The 20,281-nt window shown below is 50.6% G+C and overlaps 9 protein-coding genes across 9 annotated transcripts in view; 4 read left to right on the top strand and 5 right to left on the bottom strand.

The window, feature by feature from the left end:
* LTR84_003872 (uncharacterized protein) overlaps window positions 1-258 on the bottom strand; it is a gene marked incomplete at both ends in the record, with an annotated part of 1,346 nt that extends 1,088 nt beyond the window's left edge. The window contains 2 exon segments of the mRNA XM_064847455.1: window positions 1-238; window positions 250-258. The exon segment at window positions 1-238 is cut by the window's left edge and continues 1,088 nt beyond it. Coding sequence (XP_064705176.1) covers window positions 1-238; window positions 250-258 — 247 coding nt within the window.
* A 1,293-nt stretch (window positions 259-1,551) lies between these two features.
* LTR84_003871 (uncharacterized protein) lies at window positions 1,552-3,914 on the bottom strand (the record flags this gene model as incomplete). Its single annotated transcript, XM_064847454.1, has 3 exons — window positions 1,552-1,667; window positions 1,728-1,923; window positions 1,983-3,914. The coding sequence occupies 3 exons, from the start codon at window positions 3,912-3,914 to the stop codon at window positions 1,552-1,554; spliced, it is 2,244 nt and encodes a 747-aa protein (XP_064705175.1).
* Window positions 3,915-5,489: 1,575 nt separating this feature from the next.
* LTR84_003870 (uncharacterized protein) lies at window positions 5,490-7,124 on the top strand (the record flags this gene model as incomplete). The annotated part of the gene is made up of 1 exon (XM_064847453.1): window positions 5,490-7,124. The coding sequence occupies one exon, from the start codon at window positions 5,490-5,492 to the stop codon at window positions 7,122-7,124; it is 1,635 nt and encodes a 544-aa protein (XP_064705174.1).
* Window positions 7,125-7,626: 502 nt separating this feature from the next.
* On the bottom strand, window positions 7,627-9,345 carry LTR84_003869 (uncharacterized protein; the record flags this gene model as incomplete). The annotated part of the gene is made up of 1 exon (XM_064847452.1): window positions 7,627-9,345. One exon carries the CDS (start codon window positions 9,343-9,345, stop codon window positions 7,627-7,629), a length of 1,719 nt encoding a protein of 572 aa, XP_064705173.1.
* Window positions 9,346-9,626: 281 nt separating this feature from the next.
* LTR84_003868 (uncharacterized protein) lies at window positions 9,627-11,798 on the top strand (the record flags this gene model as incomplete). Its single annotated transcript, XM_064847451.1, has 1 exon — window positions 9,627-11,798. The coding sequence occupies one exon, from the start codon at window positions 9,627-9,629 to the stop codon at window positions 11,796-11,798; it is 2,172 nt and encodes a 723-aa protein (XP_064705172.1).
* A 587-nt stretch (window positions 11,799-12,385) lies between these two features.
* On the top strand, window positions 12,386-13,610 carry LTR84_003867 (uncharacterized protein; the record flags this gene model as incomplete). Its single annotated transcript, XM_064847450.1, has 2 exons — window positions 12,386-12,579; window positions 12,665-13,610. The coding sequence occupies 2 exons, from the start codon at window positions 12,386-12,388 to the stop codon at window positions 13,608-13,610; spliced, it is 1,140 nt and encodes a 379-aa protein (XP_064705171.1).
* Window positions 13,611-14,121: 511 nt separating this feature from the next.
* Window positions 14,122-15,108, bottom strand: LTR84_003866 (uncharacterized protein; the record flags this gene model as incomplete). The annotated part of the gene is made up of 1 exon (XM_064847449.1): window positions 14,122-15,108. One exon carries the CDS (start codon window positions 15,106-15,108, stop codon window positions 14,122-14,124), a length of 987 nt encoding a protein of 328 aa, XP_064705170.1.
* A 1,971-nt stretch (window positions 15,109-17,079) lies between these two features.
* Window positions 17,080-18,504, top strand: LTR84_003865 (uncharacterized protein; the record flags this gene model as incomplete). Its single annotated transcript, XM_064847448.1, has 1 exon — window positions 17,080-18,504. One exon carries the CDS (start codon window positions 17,080-17,082, stop codon window positions 18,502-18,504), a length of 1,425 nt encoding a protein of 474 aa, XP_064705169.1.
* A 172-nt stretch (window positions 18,505-18,676) lies between these two features.
* LTR84_003864 (uncharacterized protein) lies at window positions 18,677-20,088 on the bottom strand (the record flags this gene model as incomplete). Its single annotated transcript, XM_064847447.1, has 2 exons — window positions 18,677-19,804; window positions 19,876-20,088. The coding sequence occupies 2 exons, from the start codon at window positions 20,086-20,088 to the stop codon at window positions 18,677-18,679; spliced, it is 1,341 nt and encodes a 446-aa protein (XP_064705168.1).
* Window positions 20,089-20,281: the final 193 nt, after the last annotated feature.

Genomic DNA, 20,281 nt, shown 5'->3' with positions numbered 1-20,281 from the left:
CCTTGATCTGAGGGTGTTTCATGATGAACTTGTGCATGGTGATGGAAGTGATCCAGAACAGAACGCCGGCTACAACCATCGTGATGATGCCAGGCACCCAGCCTAGAACTGAGAGCGACCATGTTTGGGCCATGATTGCAAGGCATACTTGGTCTCCAGCCAGCAGCCATGCAGCCTTCTGCCACGACATTGTGCGCAGCTTGATCTCATGTTGGTGGTCTGTGATCTTGTGAGCTTGCTGCGGCAAACGTTAAGCATTTGGAAAACACTCACCCTCAGCTACCAGCGCCGTGATGGTATCGATGGAACTGCCATCAGATTCGAAAGCATCGGTGCTAGGAGTGACTTTCTTCTCATCGGGATACGGTGGTGACGCCATCGTTTCGTGATATACAAGGATTGAACCGTGGGAAGTTAGGCAGATGAAATAGGAGCGCGTAAACTGGAAGGTCGAAAGGCGGCTCGCGTGAGCTTGAGAAGCGAGACAGCCTTCCTACTTATACATGACAGGGTATGTCAACGAAAAAAACATTTTCATGCATCCGCAGCCAGCATCAGCGAGAAGAAATGATTCTTCTGGCGACAAGGCCTATCACAGGCCTAGAGCATGGCGTGATTGAGATAAGGCTACATTTTGGTAAGTGCTGAGCTCGGGACCGAACGCCTCGTAACTCTGAATACCACGTTCCTCCCGGGCCTAGGACTGGAAGAGTGGGATAGACTCGTAGCCTAGGTATGAACTGGATGTTTTAGCCACTTGAGACAGTAATACAATGCATACGGAGTACAGGCAGCATGAAGGGGCCACGGGAGACTCGGGAGTCTAGGTTGGCAGGAGAATTCGAAAGCAATGCATGACCCACGCTACAGTGCTTGTCGGGTTGCTTGCTTCTCGGATGGGCATGCTTGATAGCTCTTGGTTTGCGCACGAGTGGAGCTTGTCATCTTACCAAGAAACCTTGGGATCACATCATTTGGTGGCGTCAGTGGTCTCGCTTGACCCAGGTCGCTTTGGCCGATGGATGGCCTTGCCGTCTTTTCCAACACCAGCGGCTTGGGTTGCTCTGGACTAGCTCTCCAGATGCCAAATAGGAAGTATTCGTACGAGTACTTGCAACAGAGTTGGGCGCATAAATATGCCACGACGGTTGCTGTAGCTTTCAAGTAGTCAAGTTGTGCGCTTACAGAGTATTACCCTGTGAATGGACTGCTCCTGAGCCTGGGACACTGGTAATTCTTGCCCCCCGCCACTCTCGACGTGGTCAAGTGGATGACTTACATCTACTACCTAGGTATCTGGTATCCCATGCTCTTGTAACTTGATGCTACTTCCAGGCCACTTCTAGTAGCAGCGACACCGTTCAGGGACAACGTACGTAGGCCATTACTTAGACTTTCTCCAATCCCTATCATTATTGAAACACTGAGAAGAATGGGAAAGCGCTCAATGTGTTTGGTTTATGTAACAGACTTGATCCAAATCAAACGTCAATCTATTGAGGACGTTCATCATGGGTTATTCTAATGTATAATATGTTTCATACAGCAGCCTTATGCACCCGCAGCCTTGGCTAGTCGTGCGTCCACAGCCGCCCGGTGGTTGCGATTCTTCAGATGGGATTCAAAGTTTTGTGCATTCAATCCATCACCTAGACCTGGAATGTAAACTGCGTTTTGATTAGCCATGTTGAGTGGGGAATGATCAAGTCTAAACCGAGTGTGCTCACCTTTGCCAGTACAGTCTCCACATCTGATTCTGGGTACATATTTGTGAGGGAAAGCACGAGTCGTCTCATTGACCGGCATGACTTTGTGTGTCTTGGGGTCAACTGCAGTGTGTTTCATCACAGCTTCGAAATTATCGTTGGGATAAATCTTCCGGAGACGGTCAAGATCCTGTGCAAGCCAATCCGGAGATGGAGGCTACATTCATTGGATTAGCAGAATTTCATACCATTTCACGTCGAAGAATGTGGACTCACAGCTGGGTGCGAGGAACTTGGAGGATGGTGAGTAGCATCAACAGCCCCAGGAATCTCTGCAGGTGCTGGCACTGGCGATGGTGGAGGTGGCATAGCTGCAAGGTTGAGTGGTGCGGATGATACAGATCTAGAGTGAGTTCCTGGTAACGGACTACCATGGTTGGAAATCAGAGCACCCCTATCTTTGAGTCGCTGTGCTCGCGAGAACTCTCGAAGTTTAGCCTTTCCAACCTTCAGAACCACAACGAGTTTCTCTGGAATTGATTCGTCATCACTCTCTTCCTTGTAGTCCTTCTTTCTGGCCGAGGTTCGTGAATCATGATGTGACGGGGTGATGGAGTCTGGGGTGGCGGAACGTGCAGAGGCGAACCCGCTCAAGTTGGATCGAATTCCGGCGGTGGCAGAGAGAGCCGCATTTCTGATGCCCCTAGTTCGAGCAGTTCCCTGTTGCAGTAGGTGGGTGGGGATTGCTGGAGAATCAGGAGCTGAATCGTCACTGTCCGAATCGTCCGAATCCTCGAAACCATCCCGTTGGCCAGTTGCACGAGCCGATCTTCGCGTAGCTTTGGGCACTCTGAAGATGCGACTTTCTTCCATCGACAAGGCACCACCAGGAATGACTGAAGAGACAACGAGCGATCTTATAGTTCGTTGTCGATCTTTCAAATCTGGAAGAGCAGGACCTCCACGACGATTTGTAGACCGCTTCTGTCTTCGTTGTTCGCGGGAAATCGAGAGTTCTGTACGCTCCAAATCTGCCTCGTTGAGCTCGTAAATATAAGGTGTGAAGTCCTTTGCAGCTTGGTAGGGTCTGAAGGTGGTGAGAAGAGGGGATGGGAGAAAATTGTCTCTTAAATCTGGATCTTCCACTGGCCGACCGTCGAATGGATGTCCGGTGATGTGCAAGGATTTAGAGAAGAGTTGACTCTGTTCGCGGATGGAGTGAGCAATAGCGGTGGTGAACTCTCCGGCCAGCGACAAATCGTTGGTCATCTGGCGTGCAAATTCCTCGGGAGAATTGTAGGGGTTGTTGACTTCCCATTCGAATTGGTCGATCAGGGTGTTTTGACCAATCGTGATGTTCAACTTGATGAGTATTCGCATTTCATCGTTTTTGTAGGCAAAATATGGTAGGGTGGGTTCGACCGTGACATCGTCGGCGTAGATCTGAGGACAATAGTCACTAATCTGCTCGCGCATGTGTGCTACCACGCTTTGCACCAACGGGCGACAGTTCTGAACTTCGAGGCCGAAGTCCTCAACGAGTTTCTCTGCAAAGTATTCGATGGATGACGTGCGATCGTGAATATTCCAGGTAAAGGTGTCGCGCAATTTGATCTTGGCCCAGTCAATATCAAGACGAATGGGAATGAGTTCTTCAGGCTGTTCGGCTGCGACGACAAAATCGTTGCGGGAGACATGGGGTGGTAGTGTCTTCTTCTTGCCCGGTCTTCTCTGTCGTGGGTAGACGATGGGGTCGCGCAGGTTCTTTTCGTCTGTTCGAGGGTTACCGAAGCCTTCATATCCCACCCCGAAAATGGCACCGGGGTCATGTTCTCGTCGCGGTCGTAGAGATTGATAGAGGGCAAGCTCTTGTTTCTTCTCCTGTACAATTTTCGGATGGCTCACTTGGTCTGCCAGAAGACCCTTGTACTGATATTCGTGTTCGACATACTGCTCAGCCTGAATGCGATTGATGGGGGTCTCGCGCTTGCGCTTTCGGTTGGGTAAGGTGATTTGCTCTTGAGGATCTGAGGTCGAGGTAGAGTCCGACTTTGAGACATCGATGCCTGAGGCTGCTAGAACTTCTTTTGCTCTTTCCTTGCCTTGTGCAATGGTATCGACATTGTTGGGGGAAGCGGAAGGAGTGGAGGAGGAATCAAGTGGCGCAGCCACAGCAGGAGCAGTCGCACCGTTAGGAGATTCACTCATGGCGATGACATATCACAGAATATGGACGGGTAGGATGGCAGGATATCCAATCGCGACCAGACGTGTTCCTAATGATGATGATTCAACGTCTTAGCGGTACGGTACAGCTGGTGAATGATTTCGTGGATGGGGGGTGGTTGGGAAACTAGAATCATCACCGTCAACTGACAGTTTGCATCAGGTATCACAGCGACACCTCAAGAAGGATATTGAAGATAAACAATGAGATACATACCAGTATCCAATGACCAATATCCACCTCGGCTGGGAATTGATGGGCAACGAGACGACGTGTTTAGGATGGGCTCATTTCTCGTCTTGCGCGTCTTGCATTTTCGGACAAACTCTTGTTCCAGTCTGATTCCGCTCCTTCCGTCTGGGTTTAGCGCAATCACGTGATTTTCCGTGACAGACTTTAGTTCCAAAGGGGCACCTCTAGCCTCTAGGTCTCTAAATACCTGTTCGGTAGGGCCCCGGTACGAGATAAACGGGTCTAGGTAAATGTCAATTGAGCTGGGTCAAGAGCTGGGTCTTCTAGAAAACCGTATTAGAAGCACTGGACGTTGAGGCCTTTCGTGTGCACAAAGCCTTCATGCTCAGAGACTTCTGTCCCTCTGTCCCTCCTTTGAAGGGTATCTATGAAAATCTATAGAGCACCAACACCTTGCCCCCCTTTCCCTGGGGCTCTTTATCTAGGTACTTTAAGGGGTAGTGAGTCTGATTCTCGGTGTTCACCATGCGTCTGTTCGCAGTTTTTCCAGCATTGTCCATCTGAAGGGCTACCCCCATGAGCTCCTATTAGAGAGGGATAGCCTCAATCTATACTAGTGTCACACAAAAGCAGCACGGAAACTTATTGGATCACCAAAGTCTCCGGTCTCTTGTAGAAGCATGCCACCTAGCTATTCACAAGCGTAATTCGAATAGTGTGTTGAAGTTTAGGAGTACCTTGTGACAAACTCGTTTTTCGGAGAGATACTAGCTAGTACCTTTGTATAAAGCTGTCAGATATCTTGTCACGTATATTGAAACCTTTCGATCGAAGCCACGTATGCTACCAAAGAACTTCATTAAGGTCGGAGGAACTCCTACGCCGTGCTGGTGGGTGTCGATCGGCCTGTAGCCGAGGCGAGGATGAATTGCAACCCCCCAGCCAGTCAAGATCGATCCAATTGACGCTCCATCAATGTACTTATGTCATCCATCGGCCTTTTAGAGTCGCAACTCGCAAGGTGAATCCACTTGTTTCGCCTCTTACTATCACTGCATCATCAATCTTGACACCTCCTCCATTTCTGCTCTAAGCGATCGTGTTCCAGACTGCGAACCCCGACTGGCACGTTTCATGGCTGCCTGGCTCTCCCTACCTAGGTACCCATTGTGCGTATTTTGATACGGACCGTTACTGTGCTGCAGATCTTGCTACCTAGGCAATTGTTGTTTGAGTTCTTCTTCTTGGCTTTTATATTCCAGGAAATTGAAGTTCTAAAGGTGCTCACCCAGTGTACCAGATAATATCAACCGTCTTATTAAAGTATCGTGGAAAAGGAACCTCACCAGAGCCAACCTTCCAAAATGTACATCAAATTCCCGGAGTTTATGAGCACCTATCGCACCTGGGCGATATCATCACTTGCATCCTCGATAGTCCTGGTCAGGCTATTCCCACACCTTGCGATACGCCACTCCTATGCTCTGACTGCTTTAGCGATATTCTCTTTGTATTGGGTGGTTTATGGAATCTACAGTATCATCATATGGCCACGATTCATCAGCCCTCTTCGACACCTTCCTGGACCGACGGGAGGTTCTTTCTTCAATGGCCAGTGGTCAGTCCTAGTCGCAGAGCCATCTGGTATTCCACCTCGGCGCTGGGCAAATGAAATCCCCAACGATGGCCTTATCCACTATCTTCATATGTTCAACAAGCCTCGCGTCCTTGTGACCAATCCCAAGGCTTTAGCAGAGGTCCTGGTCACCAAGAGCTATGATTTTGTTAAGCCGAGTTTGATTCGTTCTGGTATTGGCAAGATCCTGGGTATTGGAATTCTTTTCGCTGAAGGCGACGAGCACAAAGTACAGCGAAAGAACCTCATGCCGGCTTTCAATTTTCGGCATGTCAAGGAGCTATATCCTATCTTCTGGTCCAAGTCACGTGAAATGGTGCATGCCATCCAAGCAGAGCTGAAAGCGTCATCGGAACCAAAACCATCAATCGAAGTTGGTGAGTGGGGTAGCCGTGCGACACTTGATATCATCGGTGTCGCTGGGCTAGGGAAGGATTTCGAAGCATTGAAATCACCCGATAACGAGCTCAACAGGGTGTATCGCACTGTGTTCCAACCAGACCGCGCCGCTCAAATCATAGGATTGCTGTCAATCTTTCTACCGGATTTCATCGTCCAAAATCTCCCCTTAAGTCGCAACAACAAGGTCGGCGCAGCGTCAAAAGTTGCACGAAGAACATGTCGAGACCTGATTGCAGAGAAGCGAAGACGTCTCGCAAACAAAGAGCCCATGCACCCCGACATCATCTCAGTCGCATTGGAATCAGGCGGCTTCAGCGACGACGATCTCGTTAACAACATGATGACGTTCCTCGCCGCGGGCCACGAAACCACCGCCTCAGCTTTCATGTGGGCAACCTACCTCCTATGCCAACACCCAGACGTCCAGAAAAAACTACGACAAGAAATCCACACGCACATCCCCAGCCTCAGCAGCGACAGCGTCGATCACGAAGTCCTCGACAACATGCCGTACCTGCACGCCTTCTGCCAAGAAGTCCTGCGAATCTACTCCCCGGTGCCCCTGACACTGCGGCAGGCGGCATGCGACACGACAATTCAAGGGCACTTTATCCCGAAGAACACGACCGTGATCCTCGCGCCGTGGGCCACCAACCACAACATCGAGATGTGGGGCGAGGACGCCAGCGAGTTCAAGCCTGAGCGGTGGATGGCGCCAGGGCAGGCAAACGCCGGCGGCGCGGTGAGCAACTACGCGTTCCTGACGTTCTTGCACGGTCCGCGCAGTTGCATCGGTATGAAATTCGCGCAGGCCGAGTTCGCCGCCCTGATTGCTGCATTCGTCGGCAGTTTTGAGTGTGAGTTGGTCGATCCCGAGGAACAGATCATCATCAAGGGTGGCATTACGGCCAAGCCTAGAAATGGGATGAAGGTTTATTTGAACAAGGTTGGGGACTGGTAGATGTGGTGTATGTTGGACTTATGTGTGGGGTTTGGCGTTTCTCTAGGACGAGGTATCTAAGCTTTGGATGAAGAAGTCTAGCTGGAGAATAGAGACAGAGTAATACACATACATGGCATTAGGTACCAGGTGATGACCTGTCCACCTCCAATACATAAGTATAAACACAGATAAACGAGTACCATATCGGCTCTCCGATGTACCACGTCCTCTTTCGGTCCTGACATTGGTTATCACCGATGGTGATATCTCTGAGTGATCACCGATCGCAGTTGAAGTTCCACTCGACAATGCGCCCACTGAAATATCCTATACAATCCGTTGGGTTGTGTGTCTAGGACTGTTGGCATCTGTAGATACGGAGCATCGACTCCACGCGAACCCACGACACCGAATGGTCAGCGTTCAGGCATCAGCTTTCGAACACTGCGGCCGATTCCATAAACTGGCTCCGTCTCTGTGCTGTCCGAAGAGAATAATTCCCTCTTATAACAATACGAAATCAATGCACATGCCCTTCTTCATCATCACTGAGGTCGCCAACAGAGCTCAGGTCGCTCGAATCACTCTCCGTTTCACGCTTGGATTTCTTTTTGGGCTTGGAAAGTGCCTTGGATGCTGGTGCACCACCGTTTTTGGCAAACATGTCGGCCAGACTTCGCTGGCCTTTTTCAAGGTCTTTGGCGAGTTTCTTGTTCTCCTTCTCCTGCTTCTTGTCAAATTGAGCCTGCATTTCTGCTCTCTCTTTTTTGCCCTTGTTGCTCAGGTCTTTCTCCAAGGATTTGAAATCTTGGCTCTCAGGATCCATGTCAACGAGGCTCTCGAGCAACTTGATCTCTTTAGCCCAAACAGATTTGTCCTCCATCATCTTCTTGCCCTTTGGATCACTGGGGTCGGCCTTTTCGGAAGGTGTCTCGAGGATGAGTGGAAGACCCTGAAAGCGCGGCTCGTTCATGACGTTGTGGAATGCGCGAAGTCCGAGAAACCCCAGTCCGATATTCTGGTGGAGGTCACGGTGGCTGGCAAAGGGTGCTTTGGAGTCGTTGAGATGCATGGCTTTGAGATATTGTATTCCCACCACATCATCGAATTCTTTCATGGTCTTTTGAAATGCCTCTGGTGTTCTTAAATCGTATCCAGCTGCAAAGGCATGACATGTGTCAATGCACACGCCTATCCGAGACTTGAATTCTGGCTTGATTTGGGCGATAACGTCACGTAGATCGGAGAAACGACCTCCTAGGAGGGTGCCATGTCCAGCCATATTTTCCAGCAGAGGCACCACTGTACTGGTCTCGGATAATGCTCGATTCAAGTTGGCTGCAAGTCGTCCAATTGCTTCACTGACTGAGCTAGTGCCAGCGCCTCCTGGATGGAAGTTGTAATACTTGATCCCTAGAGCTTCGCACCGTCTTAGATCGTCGATAAATGCATCATATGATTGCTTAGCTTTATCTTTATCGGCATTTGCCAGATTGACGAGGTAACTCCCATGTGGAACAACATGCTTCATTCCGTCGTATTTGTGCTCGACCAAGGCTTTGTGGAATGCATCTCGATTGACATCTTGTAATGGAGGGTTCTCCCATTTCCGCTGAGACTTGAGAAAGCATGCAAAAGCATTTCCACCTATGTGTAGACAGTTCGTCACTGCATTTTCAACTCCTTTGGCAATGCTCGTATGCGCCCCAACAAACATCTTCGACCCGATTGTCCGAGCTGCTAGAGGCATTGCTTCTGCGTCCTTCTCTTCCTGCGTCTTGCGTTTTCGTTTGGATTTGGTTGCGTCTGCAGCTTCGTCTCCTTCGTCTGAGACCGGTTTGGCTTTTGCCTTGCTCTTTTGTTTAGGTCTGACGTCTCCCTCACTCCCCGATCCTTGTTCATCTACTAGTTCGGCTTTCGTAGCCTTCGATTTTCTCGCTTTGCTGCCCAGGGGTTTCTGGATCGAGATATCGATTTCCTCCGACTCTTTTATAGTTATGGAACCATTCTGAGACACTTGGACGTTAGATATCTGTTCTTCCTTGACGACACTGCTGGCCGCAACTGGTCGTGAGCGGCGCGAAGATCGTGGACTGTCCATCAAGACGTTGTTCGTCCGTTTACCTGTCGGGGTGATTTCGTTAGGATCAGTCTCATCTCTCTTGCGTTTCTTGCTTGCCGGGCTTTCAGCCTGCAGAGAAGAATTAGTAGCCGAAACAGGCTTCCGACCTCGAGTCATAATGTGAAATGTGTAGGCACAAAAGGTTGTGAAGAAAATTGAATGGCCTCAACCGAGGATCTTTGTCTATGACACCGTAACTCGTCGAACGCGTCTCAGGGCGCGCATGGACGCGTAAAGTGGCTTGATATCGGCGGAATAATTATCCGGCGCTCGTCTCTGCCGATTTGGCAGGGCATCTCTTCACAATTAAATCCGAATCAAATTTACAACGCAACGATTATCCCAGAAGTCCGAGACTGCCGTTCATGAGTCTGTGAAAACGACTGTATTCTGTCAAAATGTCTGACGAAGATGGGACTCAAGACACCCCACAATTATCGGATAGCGACTCCAGCGAAAATGAATCCGATGAAGAGCCTATTGAATCCCTTGTTGCCGGCCGTGAGCGAAGAAAGACAGCAGGCAACCGTTACGATCGAGAAACCATACTAGAAGAAGCCCCAGCAGAAGACGATCCTGATGAAGTTGCACTTTTATTCGCCGACAATGAAGACGAAGTGGACGAAGAATTCAAGAGTGACGATGGAGACGATGAGGCTGATATGTCGTCCAGCGATGACGATGATCAAGGTCCCAACGCTGCAGCAGATGATCTTGAGGGTGAGAAAGAGATAGTGAAGCAGGCCAAGGACGAAAGATCCAAAAAACGCAAGGCAGACCTAGCATTGACCAGTGTTTCTGGCCTGCGCAAAAAGCTTAAGACAGATCCCACGCAGCCAAATCTACCGGCAGCCAAATCGAAGCCTTCTAAGAAAAAGGAAAGAGTGACTTGGGTACATGCGCAAGACTCGGGCCGAAGCTCTCTACGAAAACAAACCATTGCCCACCGAGCAGAAACGATTCAGCGGTTGAAGGAGAGTGAGGCACAGAGTAAGAAGTTGAAGGCATTGAAGGAGAAAAGAGATCGCGAACGAGCAGAAGATGCACCAAAGGAATTGACACAAGCCGATCGTCTAGCTGAGGCAGCTAGGACTGAGAGGCAGAATGCTAAAAGCCTGAACCGATGGGAAGCAACAGAAAAGAAGAGACAAGAGGAACAAGCGGCAAAATTGGCAGCGCTCAAGAATCGTAAGCTGGAAGGTCCTGTGGTCAGTTGGTGGAGCGCAAAAGCCACATGGATTGGTCCTCGACTGAACAAGATTGGTACGAAGGACGGAGGAGATGTTCTGGAAGGAGGCAATGATACAGGTGGAACGATAACGAAGAAGAAGCCTGGAAGGAAGACCAAGGCAGAACTCGAAAGACTAGCTGCTGAAAAGAACGCTGCAAACAACACATCCGAAACAGTGCAGCCAGCTGGGATGCCACTTCCACCAGGAGTGACCCAGCCAGATGCCGATCCAAAGAAGACAGAGAACAATCTTCCACCCGTTGTGCTCCCAGAGACGAAGCCCGAAAGTGCAGGATCTAGTCAGGAAAATGCAGCGGACGGCTCTGCAACTGCCAGCGCGGTCCCAGAAACAAGGGAGATGTCGACTGCAGCACAAACGGGTCCACCAACTAACGATAAGATTTCTGAGCCTCAGAAGACAGCAGACGCCCCGGAACCAGACCCAATAACTAACTCCCCCACAGCACCAGCAGTCTCTCTTCTCCAGGGTATCTTTGAGTACGCCTCCATGGACGAAGGTGCGCCCATACCTCTCAAGGGATCGGTCGACGAAAAACGTCCCTCTGGTCCAACGATGGCAGAACGAAAGGATCCTGATGTACCAATGATGGATGATGCGGCAGGTGAATCCATCAACACAACGGCGGGTGTTCCAGCGACCAGCCAAATCACCCCGTCGAATGTCGAACCACATCCGCAAAAGAATGCGATTCCGAACACAGCTGTGACAGCCCAGGTGCCACCACCTGCGCCACCAGTACCTCTGCCAGCACCAGCACCAGAAGCCGAAGGAGTTCGCCCAGACGATGCCGTCCATTCAAAGGATGTGGTGAAGACCACACAACTATCGGCACCATCAGGAGCATCAACATCATCATCATCAATACCACCAACGCCGACGGTAATCGGCAGCGATGTTGTCAAAAGCGAGCCATTGGAGCAGCCACCTCTAGAGGCAAAGACCAGTGAGGTTCTGCCCGAACCTGTGGTTGGATATTCTACTCGAAACCTCGTCATATTGGAAAAGTTCGATGGGCTGAGCAGTCAAGCGCGACAGGATTATTCATTATTCTACAATCAGCGGAAACTCGGAAAAACAGTGAAGTCACTCAAACATAGTCAAGATCTATGTCCTATCACTGCTCTACCGGTCCGATATCGTGATCCAGCTACTGGTATTGGGTTTGCAACGGCGGCAGCCTACAAGAAACTCCAGGAGCTGAAGGATTATGGCTTTGCCTGGAGTGGTATGCTGGGGTGTTATGTCGGTCGCAATGGGGCAGTTGCAGCACGAGGAGTCCCAGATGGCTTTCTTCAGGAGACTCAGACTCAGACATGATGGTCATGGATTTTGAGATTATGGAAACACAAATTCCCCAGGTTGATGATGAGTCATGTCAAGGCTGTGTTGATCAGGCTGAGCATGTGCAAACACAAATTCCAGTCCAGGGATGATGTACCTGGATATGTACCTTATCAGGTGCCTAAACCTGTCTAGCGCCGAGCTTATCGCCTGGCGCTTGCCTATTGTGAGAGAATTTAGTGGGGGCTGACCGACGTTTAAGCATTAGCTACATCATTTGCAATCATGGTAGTCCTTGCATCTCCAGGCTTTGCCTACCCTGCCTCTCTATCGTCTGATTCCGATATGGGACCGACATGGAGGCTTATCGCTTGCTGGCCGCCCCCTCGTCCATTCCCCCTCCAGCAGGCAGACCAGTTGTGGGCGCGGGCGGGCAGTGGGCACACGACATCTGGGGGCTTTGACTTCCTGTCTTCGCCTTAGGCTTGCACCTCAGCTTTCGCATTGGGACTGAGATTGCGGTGTGCAGCCAGAATCCGATTCAGCTGCCCAACAACACCACATCTCATTCATGTCAAACCCTCTATTTGTACTCCCTCAATATTATTCCCTCACCGCTCCCAATGGAGACAAGTTCCATCAACACTAAACCCATTCCAAGTCATGGCAGGCATACCAAGAAAAAAGAGCCACGTCCAAGCAAACCTCTAAAACGAATGAGTACCCTCAGTGACTCGATCAACGCACGCGGCATTCCCTCCACCAACTTGAGGGTGAAGGACAAAGAAGTCATGGCTGCTAGTTTCTTGCAGTTCTGGTACGGGCAAGCCCCCAGTCAATTCCTCCCTTCTTCCCAGCTGTGTTCGATAGTTCGTGGGACTGACAAACACTCCAATTTCTAGTGCAATGTGCGAGAAACAAATCACGACGCCCAGCAACTCACTTCTCTACTGCAGCGAGGCGTGTCGTCGCAAAGACAGCGTGAAACCACTATCCGCAAGTCTCCTGCGACCAACATCCATGTCAACACCGTCGTCCCCTCGCCCAGCGCTCCACATGCGTTCCTCGAGCGCCATCGTGGCATCACCAAATCACTCCTCACCGGTCCTCCTCCGGATACCTCCTGACATGCATGGACACAAGTCAGATCTTGACCCCACCGAATGGAAGCCGAAATTAGGAGACGGCCACCGCAAGACCTCTGAAGCATTTCGCTACCTGTCACAATTCCACCAGAACATGAACAACGCCTTCAATGCCAATGCAGATGCTATGATAATGATCCCCACCCCAAAATGTGATACCCCCAGCGTGGATGAGACCAAAGATAGCCTCATCACCAATAACAATGTACAATACAATACAGTGGGCTCCACCAGCACCACGGTCTCCACGATCTCCACCACCCCGAGCCTCACGAGCGCCAGCATGAGCGCCACACCAACCACTGGACCCAGTAGCTTCGACAGCACCATATATGCGCACATGCACAATTACAATCCTAACTACCACAAAACTCCCGACTACGAGCACGGAACCAAGTACGACTACGACTACGACTTCAACCTACGCCCGCTCCCCCCACGCCAGAACCCGATGTACTACAGTACGAGCGCGGGCGGCGGACGGGGTATTGACCTGGTGACGCCGCATGTTGCGCCCGGCGTTGAGGCAGGCGAGAGTGCGGCGTCTTCGATGCCGATGACCTACGACCATGATTTCTGGGGGAAGAAGAAGGTCGTCCCAGTCGCCTCTGGACCTGCGAGCCTTGGTGCTGGCCCGCGCGGTGGACACACTGGGTTGTCGAGCGGAGATGGCCTCGGGGCGCTGTTCGGCAAGGCTGCGTAGGTAGGAGAGGAGAGGAGAGGATGGAAACGGGACTACTACTCGCTCGCTCGGCTGTTGGCCTTCGGGGCTTTCGGTTCAGGCTGTCGCTCGCTACATAAACACGAAACACGTGGATCGTTCGGCGCTGGTCATGCTGACTTATCCTTTTAGACTGTGGTATGGTATTACCTACCTATGAAAACACAGATTGAAGAACTCAGACACCTGGTTGTGCTCAGTACATTGTTCTATTTTTCGCCCCGTGCTAACAATCTAGAACTTTTTTTTCACGCGAACGTGTTCTAATGAACTAATTAGGAAGCCGTTCATCCCTCAGCCGACGCCTTTCTATCAGCTCCTAATCAGATCATGAAATGCAATTCTCAGCCCAGTGACTCGTATCGAGAAAGAAGATTTTACAGCTACCCCACAGAACGCCTTGAGGATTGGCCCCTCAAAGACCATTTCTCGAAATCCCCCACGCTGAATCCAGATGAGACTGACCCGAAATAATAGTGACATGGCCATCAGATCAGATTACGAGATCCACCACCACTGCGCGATGGTCGGTCATCCATACACGATCATCGAAACGATTCGGAAGTACTCCGTACCCTTTGACACAACTCCGTACTTTTTGTCTCTCCGCCTCGACGTCAGCCTCGTCCCCATCGTCTTTGATGCCCAGATGAACATAGTCGATCCTTCGCAACCCCTTGGCTGTTTCATCGAAAGGGAATTCCGTGAAGGTCAATTCATCACCATAGACGTCCTCTTCCTTGATCAAGCGTCGGGCGTCGATGAACCCGGATCCACATTGGTTGAGCAGCTTGTATGCTCCATCATGAGGAGGGGAATTGAGGTCTCCACTCAGGTAAACGAAACTGATGGCTGGGAATTGCTTCTTCAGGGTCGAGGTAGCATTGAGGATGATTTGTGCCCCTTCCCGGCGGGCGACTGCTGAAAAATCATCGAGATGGGTGTTCAGTGCCAGGATGGTCCTGCCCTTGCTGGCTGGTAGATTGGACTCAAGGACAGCAATGGTCAAGATCCGGACACTACTAGCGTCCCAACCTTTCTTACCGACGGCCCCAGTTTCGTTGAGCCAGATGGTATTGGAGTGGATGAGAGTCCAGGCAGATCGGCGGTAGAAGATCGGGGAGTGCTCGCCTCCTCTTTTGCCATCCAGACGACCTACACCAACACTGTACCAGTCATTGTCCTCGGCAACGACATTGGAGTTGAAGGTGGTCCGTAGGAGGTCTTGTAGTTGTGGATACAAGACTTCCTGCATCGAGACTAGCGTCGAGGGAGGAGTAAATCCGGGTCGGGTATGGTACTTGAAGTGCGCGGAAAGTTTGGGATAGCGACCGGGCCAACGAAGTTCAGAATCCTCGGGATCTTCTGAGGCATAGCGAATGTTGTGGGTGATGATGCGGAGAGGGATGGACGGCAAGACTGAAGCAAACCGATCCGGTGTTGCTGTCGCAGTCCGTGGCGGTGAAGAAGCGTCGCCCATCTTGGAGAAAACTAGATGAAATGAGGAGGCGGATCAGAACAAATGGCAAGTGTCACCCTTTGCCAAGGGCGGGTTCCGCGAGAGAATATCAGCTTCGAAAGGACCTCGAGGATCCTTGATACCTAGAAGTCAGGAGATATGCGATAGGGGAGGAGAAAGGGAAGAGTATGGAAAAAGGTAGATGCACAAATGGAATATTTATTGCCGGAGGGTACAACTGAGGGTGAAAATTGCCTACAAATTGCCTGGATACTGCCTGATTGCGTGGATGCCTGAAGTTTGCTCAAAGTCACCAAAGTCAACTGTGAGGTCCTCAGGCTGTGATACGAGAACAATGAAGAGGTTTTGAGGCTCCAGTTGGACCGATCGAGGGAAGAAACTCTTCACCCCTTGGTCTTTGTGGCCATTCCAAGTCGAGGCAGGAACAGCTTTGGCAAGGCCCGTTGGTTTGAACTCGGACAGAAGAGTGATATTTGTGAGGCATCAACTTTGAAGTTTGTTGTTTCACCCGCTGAACCACATTGTCCAGGGAACGGGTCACCGTGAAGGTAAGGTTTCAGCCAAATAGTATCGACTGGGTCATGGTTCACGTTGATGAGAGTCGAGTGATACCTTCAGCTGAAAGGTCTGCATCCGACCGTTGTTTGCCCTTGGCTGCCAATTGGCAATTCGCATCATGGCCTCCGAGCTGAGTCTGCTGCTCGCGAGTTTTGAACCTAAGAAGTGTCATTCTTGATACTCATGTGCGACATGTGTAAATGGTCGTCTTCACACGAACGAGGACAGGACTTCCAATCTCTCGATGAGGAGCCTAACTTGGGTCTCTAAGAGGCATTTACCTAATGAGCCTGAGGGACCTGTTCTCCGCACTGCCTTCGGGCAGTCGGGGTTTCTTCATTAGGTCAACCCTCAGATACCTGGACAGGGGCATCTGCCTAAATAACCAGGCGCGGTTTAGGTAAGGATACCTAGAGATATTAATTCCCACTAACCGGTTAATTAAGTTCCAGGCAATTAACTACCTACCTTAGGTAACCAGTGCCGGTAAGTCTCGGGTGCCAAGGGCCCATCGGTGTGCCCGTTACAGACCGGCTGGACAACATCCGGTTCATGACGTCTCCGGATCTCATTGCGTACCATCCAAATAATTCTCCCACTACATCTCCACGGACCTCATCCCATACACTATTATCAGACCCCTTCCGTCTCTATCTCGTACTCGCACTTCAATTTTCCTTGAGCTAGATATTGGGGGCTGTGATCCTACGGCCAACGCATATTCCTGACTTCTTGGGTCAGGCTCCGATCCGTCTTCTCGCAGGTCATGATCCTTCGTTCGAACGACCCTCGCCAACGGGTGTTCCTGACTTTCTGGGCTAGACTCTACGCCATGTCACAAAGCTAGATAACGCTGCTGGCGGAAAGTTTTCACCTCCTCACTGACATGCCGTGCTAAAAATGGGCTGTGGCGAGAATACCAGTCAACACGTGTCATATTTAAGGCTCGACTGAGCACCTCATAAGAACATGCTGAATGATCTGCAAAGCCACTCAGCCACAGCCACAGCCAAAGCCACCAGGGATCTGACACATAATCATTTTCGCCAGGTTGTGTTCTGGCATGAGGCCTCCTGAACATGGAAACTTCAAATTCATTGCCCAAGTGTCTGGTAGCTCAATCAAAGAAAGAGAATTGATCTCTGCCAAGCTGAGATCTCATGCCGCCAAGATTTCTCACGCCAGACGGAGGCGGAAGCAGCAGGATTTCTTGAGGGGACATTGCAAAGGTCCGGATTTCTTCGATTCTGTCGGTCCTCCTAGCTCTTCTGACACTGTCTAGTTCCGTATTGCTTCGCCGGGACGCCTTCATATGTCTTTTACACGGAACAGAGCCATGTTGAAAACAGTCCTGACGATCAGAGGACTCGGGGCAAATCTCTGACGGCAAGTCCTCGACGAGTACCAGTACACATGGTCAATACAACTCCTTCTCCTGTGCAAGTACTACCTGGTGGGAGTTCGGACCCATTTAGTGCTCAAGGTATCTTGATTACTCCTCGGATTAATCAACTCATCACGTTCATCAGAGATGCCTACCTACCAGGAATTTACATCACCTCCTTTGTGAAGCAGCTGTGTGACGCGCCTCCAAGGATCATCACAATAGCCGAGGGCTTCAAAGTAATGGGTAGGCGCAATGCCGATAAGGCTTGGATTTCCATGAAAGAGGAACTCAATGATGAAGGGCGGGCACTTGCATGGGCAGGCAGCTACGCAACAGTCATGGCGCGTTATTGCTCCAAGGAGACAGCACGAGAAATCGCCGTCATGGGCTTATCGATGAAAATTAGAAGCATCAGTATCTTGAAAGACAAGCTCAGCGCACTGCGGCTCGACTCACAACCCGATATCGCCGTGTTAGCCCAGATCGTGTCATTGTTCAGAGCATCATGTAAGGAACGGGATCTGACTGCTGCAAAAGTCCATGCGGAGATCATTCGACGCCTATTCAACAGGATCACAGAGGGGACCAACCAGATCCGGACATTGTTCTTGACGCTTATCAGCAACGACACGGAAGTCGCTGTCTCACACATGCGTAGACCCTTTTTCAACTTCGAGACCTGGGTTCCACATCAACTTTCGAAGTTTTGGTGGAGTCGTGGAGAGCCGGAACTTCCAATTGTGTCGCTGGAATATCTGGATCTGGACAGCTCCATCTGTATGTCGTCCACAAGGACAGCATGTATTCGACTCCGCCGTTACCTCGCCATTCGCAAAACCCCGATCAATCTTCATGACCCCGTCGATTTTGAGCGTTGTGATGCTATTTTCAGCTGTCTGTCTACATATTCCATGTTTGACCTGGGTGTCCTGGTCAGTGCGTATCTCGACTTGTCTGCGGCAAATACTCCAACGATGAGTCCAGCACAAAGATATGCCGAAGAAAGTTTTGCTCTGACCACTTTATACCTACATCGTTGGGGGATACATCAAGCAACTGTGTATGGAGGAGACCACCGTGATAGTATGCACCTCACGATTATTGGATGCCTTCGGACCACGATGAAGAATGCTCTGAGGTGGTGCTCGCCCCAAGATATGGACCGCTACAAAACTGCTTTCCTCTGGGTCTTCTTTTACGGCGCTCGTTATGAGTATCGGAACACGTCAAGCAAGCTCAATTTCAATGAAGACCAGTCGAAATTCTGGTTCAGCCAAATGTTTGCTCGGCAGGCACGTTCCATGGGCTTAACGGCATGGGCCGAGATCGAAGAAGTCTTGTGTCGCTTTGTGTTCTATGACTTTTTGGAGCGAGATCCCAAGTCTTGGTTCGAAGAAACCATGTTTCTTTTTGACATTGCGAATGAATTCAATTACGATTATGAGAACTAAATTCTGCATTTGGTCGAATAGTGTTGGCACACTTGGCAGGTAGTTGGGCAATTTAGCTATTTAGTGCGAGCCTTCCATCGGTCGCAGTTGTATTAAAATTTGCTAGACCCATTTCCACAATTTCGTTCGAGCATATAATCAATTCCTTCTCCATATCAAATTCATAAACCTACTACCTCGCACGTCTTCGTTTCAACTCCTCCTCCACATCCCGCTCGGCCTCCTCGTCCTCGGCTCCAAACCCTCCCCACCCATCAAATTCGCTGGCAAGCCTCACGGCGGCCTTGAGGAAGAAGTTCTCCGCTCCTTTCGGATCGCCCCACAACTTATGCGCTTCCTTCATCGCTCGAATCGCTTTGACGAAATGGGCATCGAATTTCTTCTTCCCCTCCAGTGCTGTACGTTCGGCGAATTCCCAGTCTCGGCCCTTCAGGTCGAAATCCGTGACGAACGATTTCTTGACGGCCGGGCGGAGTTGTGCAATGTAGATTGCGATCGTGATCAGGAGCCACTCCCGGACCAGTTTGACATGGTATTCAGCAGGGATGAAGGGGATCAGAATCCGGACCGCATGAGACGTGGTCAGAAGATGGACGAGGAAGAAGTCATAGCCATGTCCTCCCACGGATGGCCCGCTGGCAATAAGTAGATTCGTAGCGAGCTGTTGTGATTGTGCGAAGTCTTTCGTTGGGTCCACTATCTTCCATGAAGACCAGTGTTCAAGTAGGATAGATGTCAATTTTTCGTCGGCCAGGAGACGTGATAGATTATCACCACCATATTCGTCAAAGATACCGTCAAGTCTCTTGTCGCCGTGGACACGATCAAAGACTTCGAATAAATCGTTCGTGGCATCCGGTGGCTGGGTTGCCGGTGCGCGCTCCAGGAGACCGGCAAGCTTAGGGTCGTAGCATGTTGCCGCGAGGCCCAAAGCCTCCATCGCCACCTCGCGGCTGTTCAGCTCAAAAGCATAGCCGAGGTGGATGAGCGGATGGCCCAGCCCAGCAACAAGCGCGTTGAACAACGGCCATTCAGTGGCCGAGCCCTTGGAGCCACGCTCGTAGAGAAACCGGCCAACGACTTCTTTCCACTCATAGCCGTCAAGAACCAGCTGATCTTCGAAAAAGTCCACCCACGCTCGCTGATATTCGCGTTTGCCCAGGTAGTCGCGGTAATCGTGGATGGCGATCTCGGACGGGGAATCTACCCAGGGATCATGTGTGTCGTTGGCCACCGTGTCTTCATATATATCGTTGAGATGCTCTGCAGTGCCGCCTAGAAGGTAGCCAGAGCCTAGATGCTAGGCCGGTGACAGGAAATGGTAAGCAAGCTAGCTCATTTAAGCGGCAGACATAAGGGGAAACCTCTCACATGTGGAGTGTGATTGTGGAATCTCAAGTGATTGTACAATATCGAGAATGTGGCATGATTCAAGCGGAGGAGATGTTTCAGCCTCCGGCCCCGTTTGTCACTCAGGAGTTCGACGTCGTGGATCTCAACGGCTGGAATCTTGATGGGCTCGCCTGATCCCCCTCGGCCGAACCCAAAGGTGGGCAGCGACCGGGGTATGAATCCGGAGAACATCTTGAGTTCCAAGTATTGTATCTGAGGAGGCCTTCTTGATTATTCCAAAACAGGGCTATCACGATGCCCGAATTGATTGTAGATGTTTTGTGAATTGATGTTCGAGCTCGTTGAGGTCCGGGTCTCAGGTGACGTTGAAATTTCCCCCGCATTTATTTAAATACGACATTTGATGGGGAAGTGACGGGAACGT

Source organism: Exophiala bonariae (genome assembly GCF_035927105.1).
Source record: "Exophiala bonariae strain CCFEE 5792 chromosome Unknown scaffold_17, whole genome shotgun sequence".
NCBI lineage: Eukaryota > Fungi > Ascomycota > Eurotiomycetes > Chaetothyriales > Herpotrichiellaceae > Exophiala > Exophiala bonariae.
This window is presented reverse-complemented; position numbering and strand designations above follow the sequence as displayed.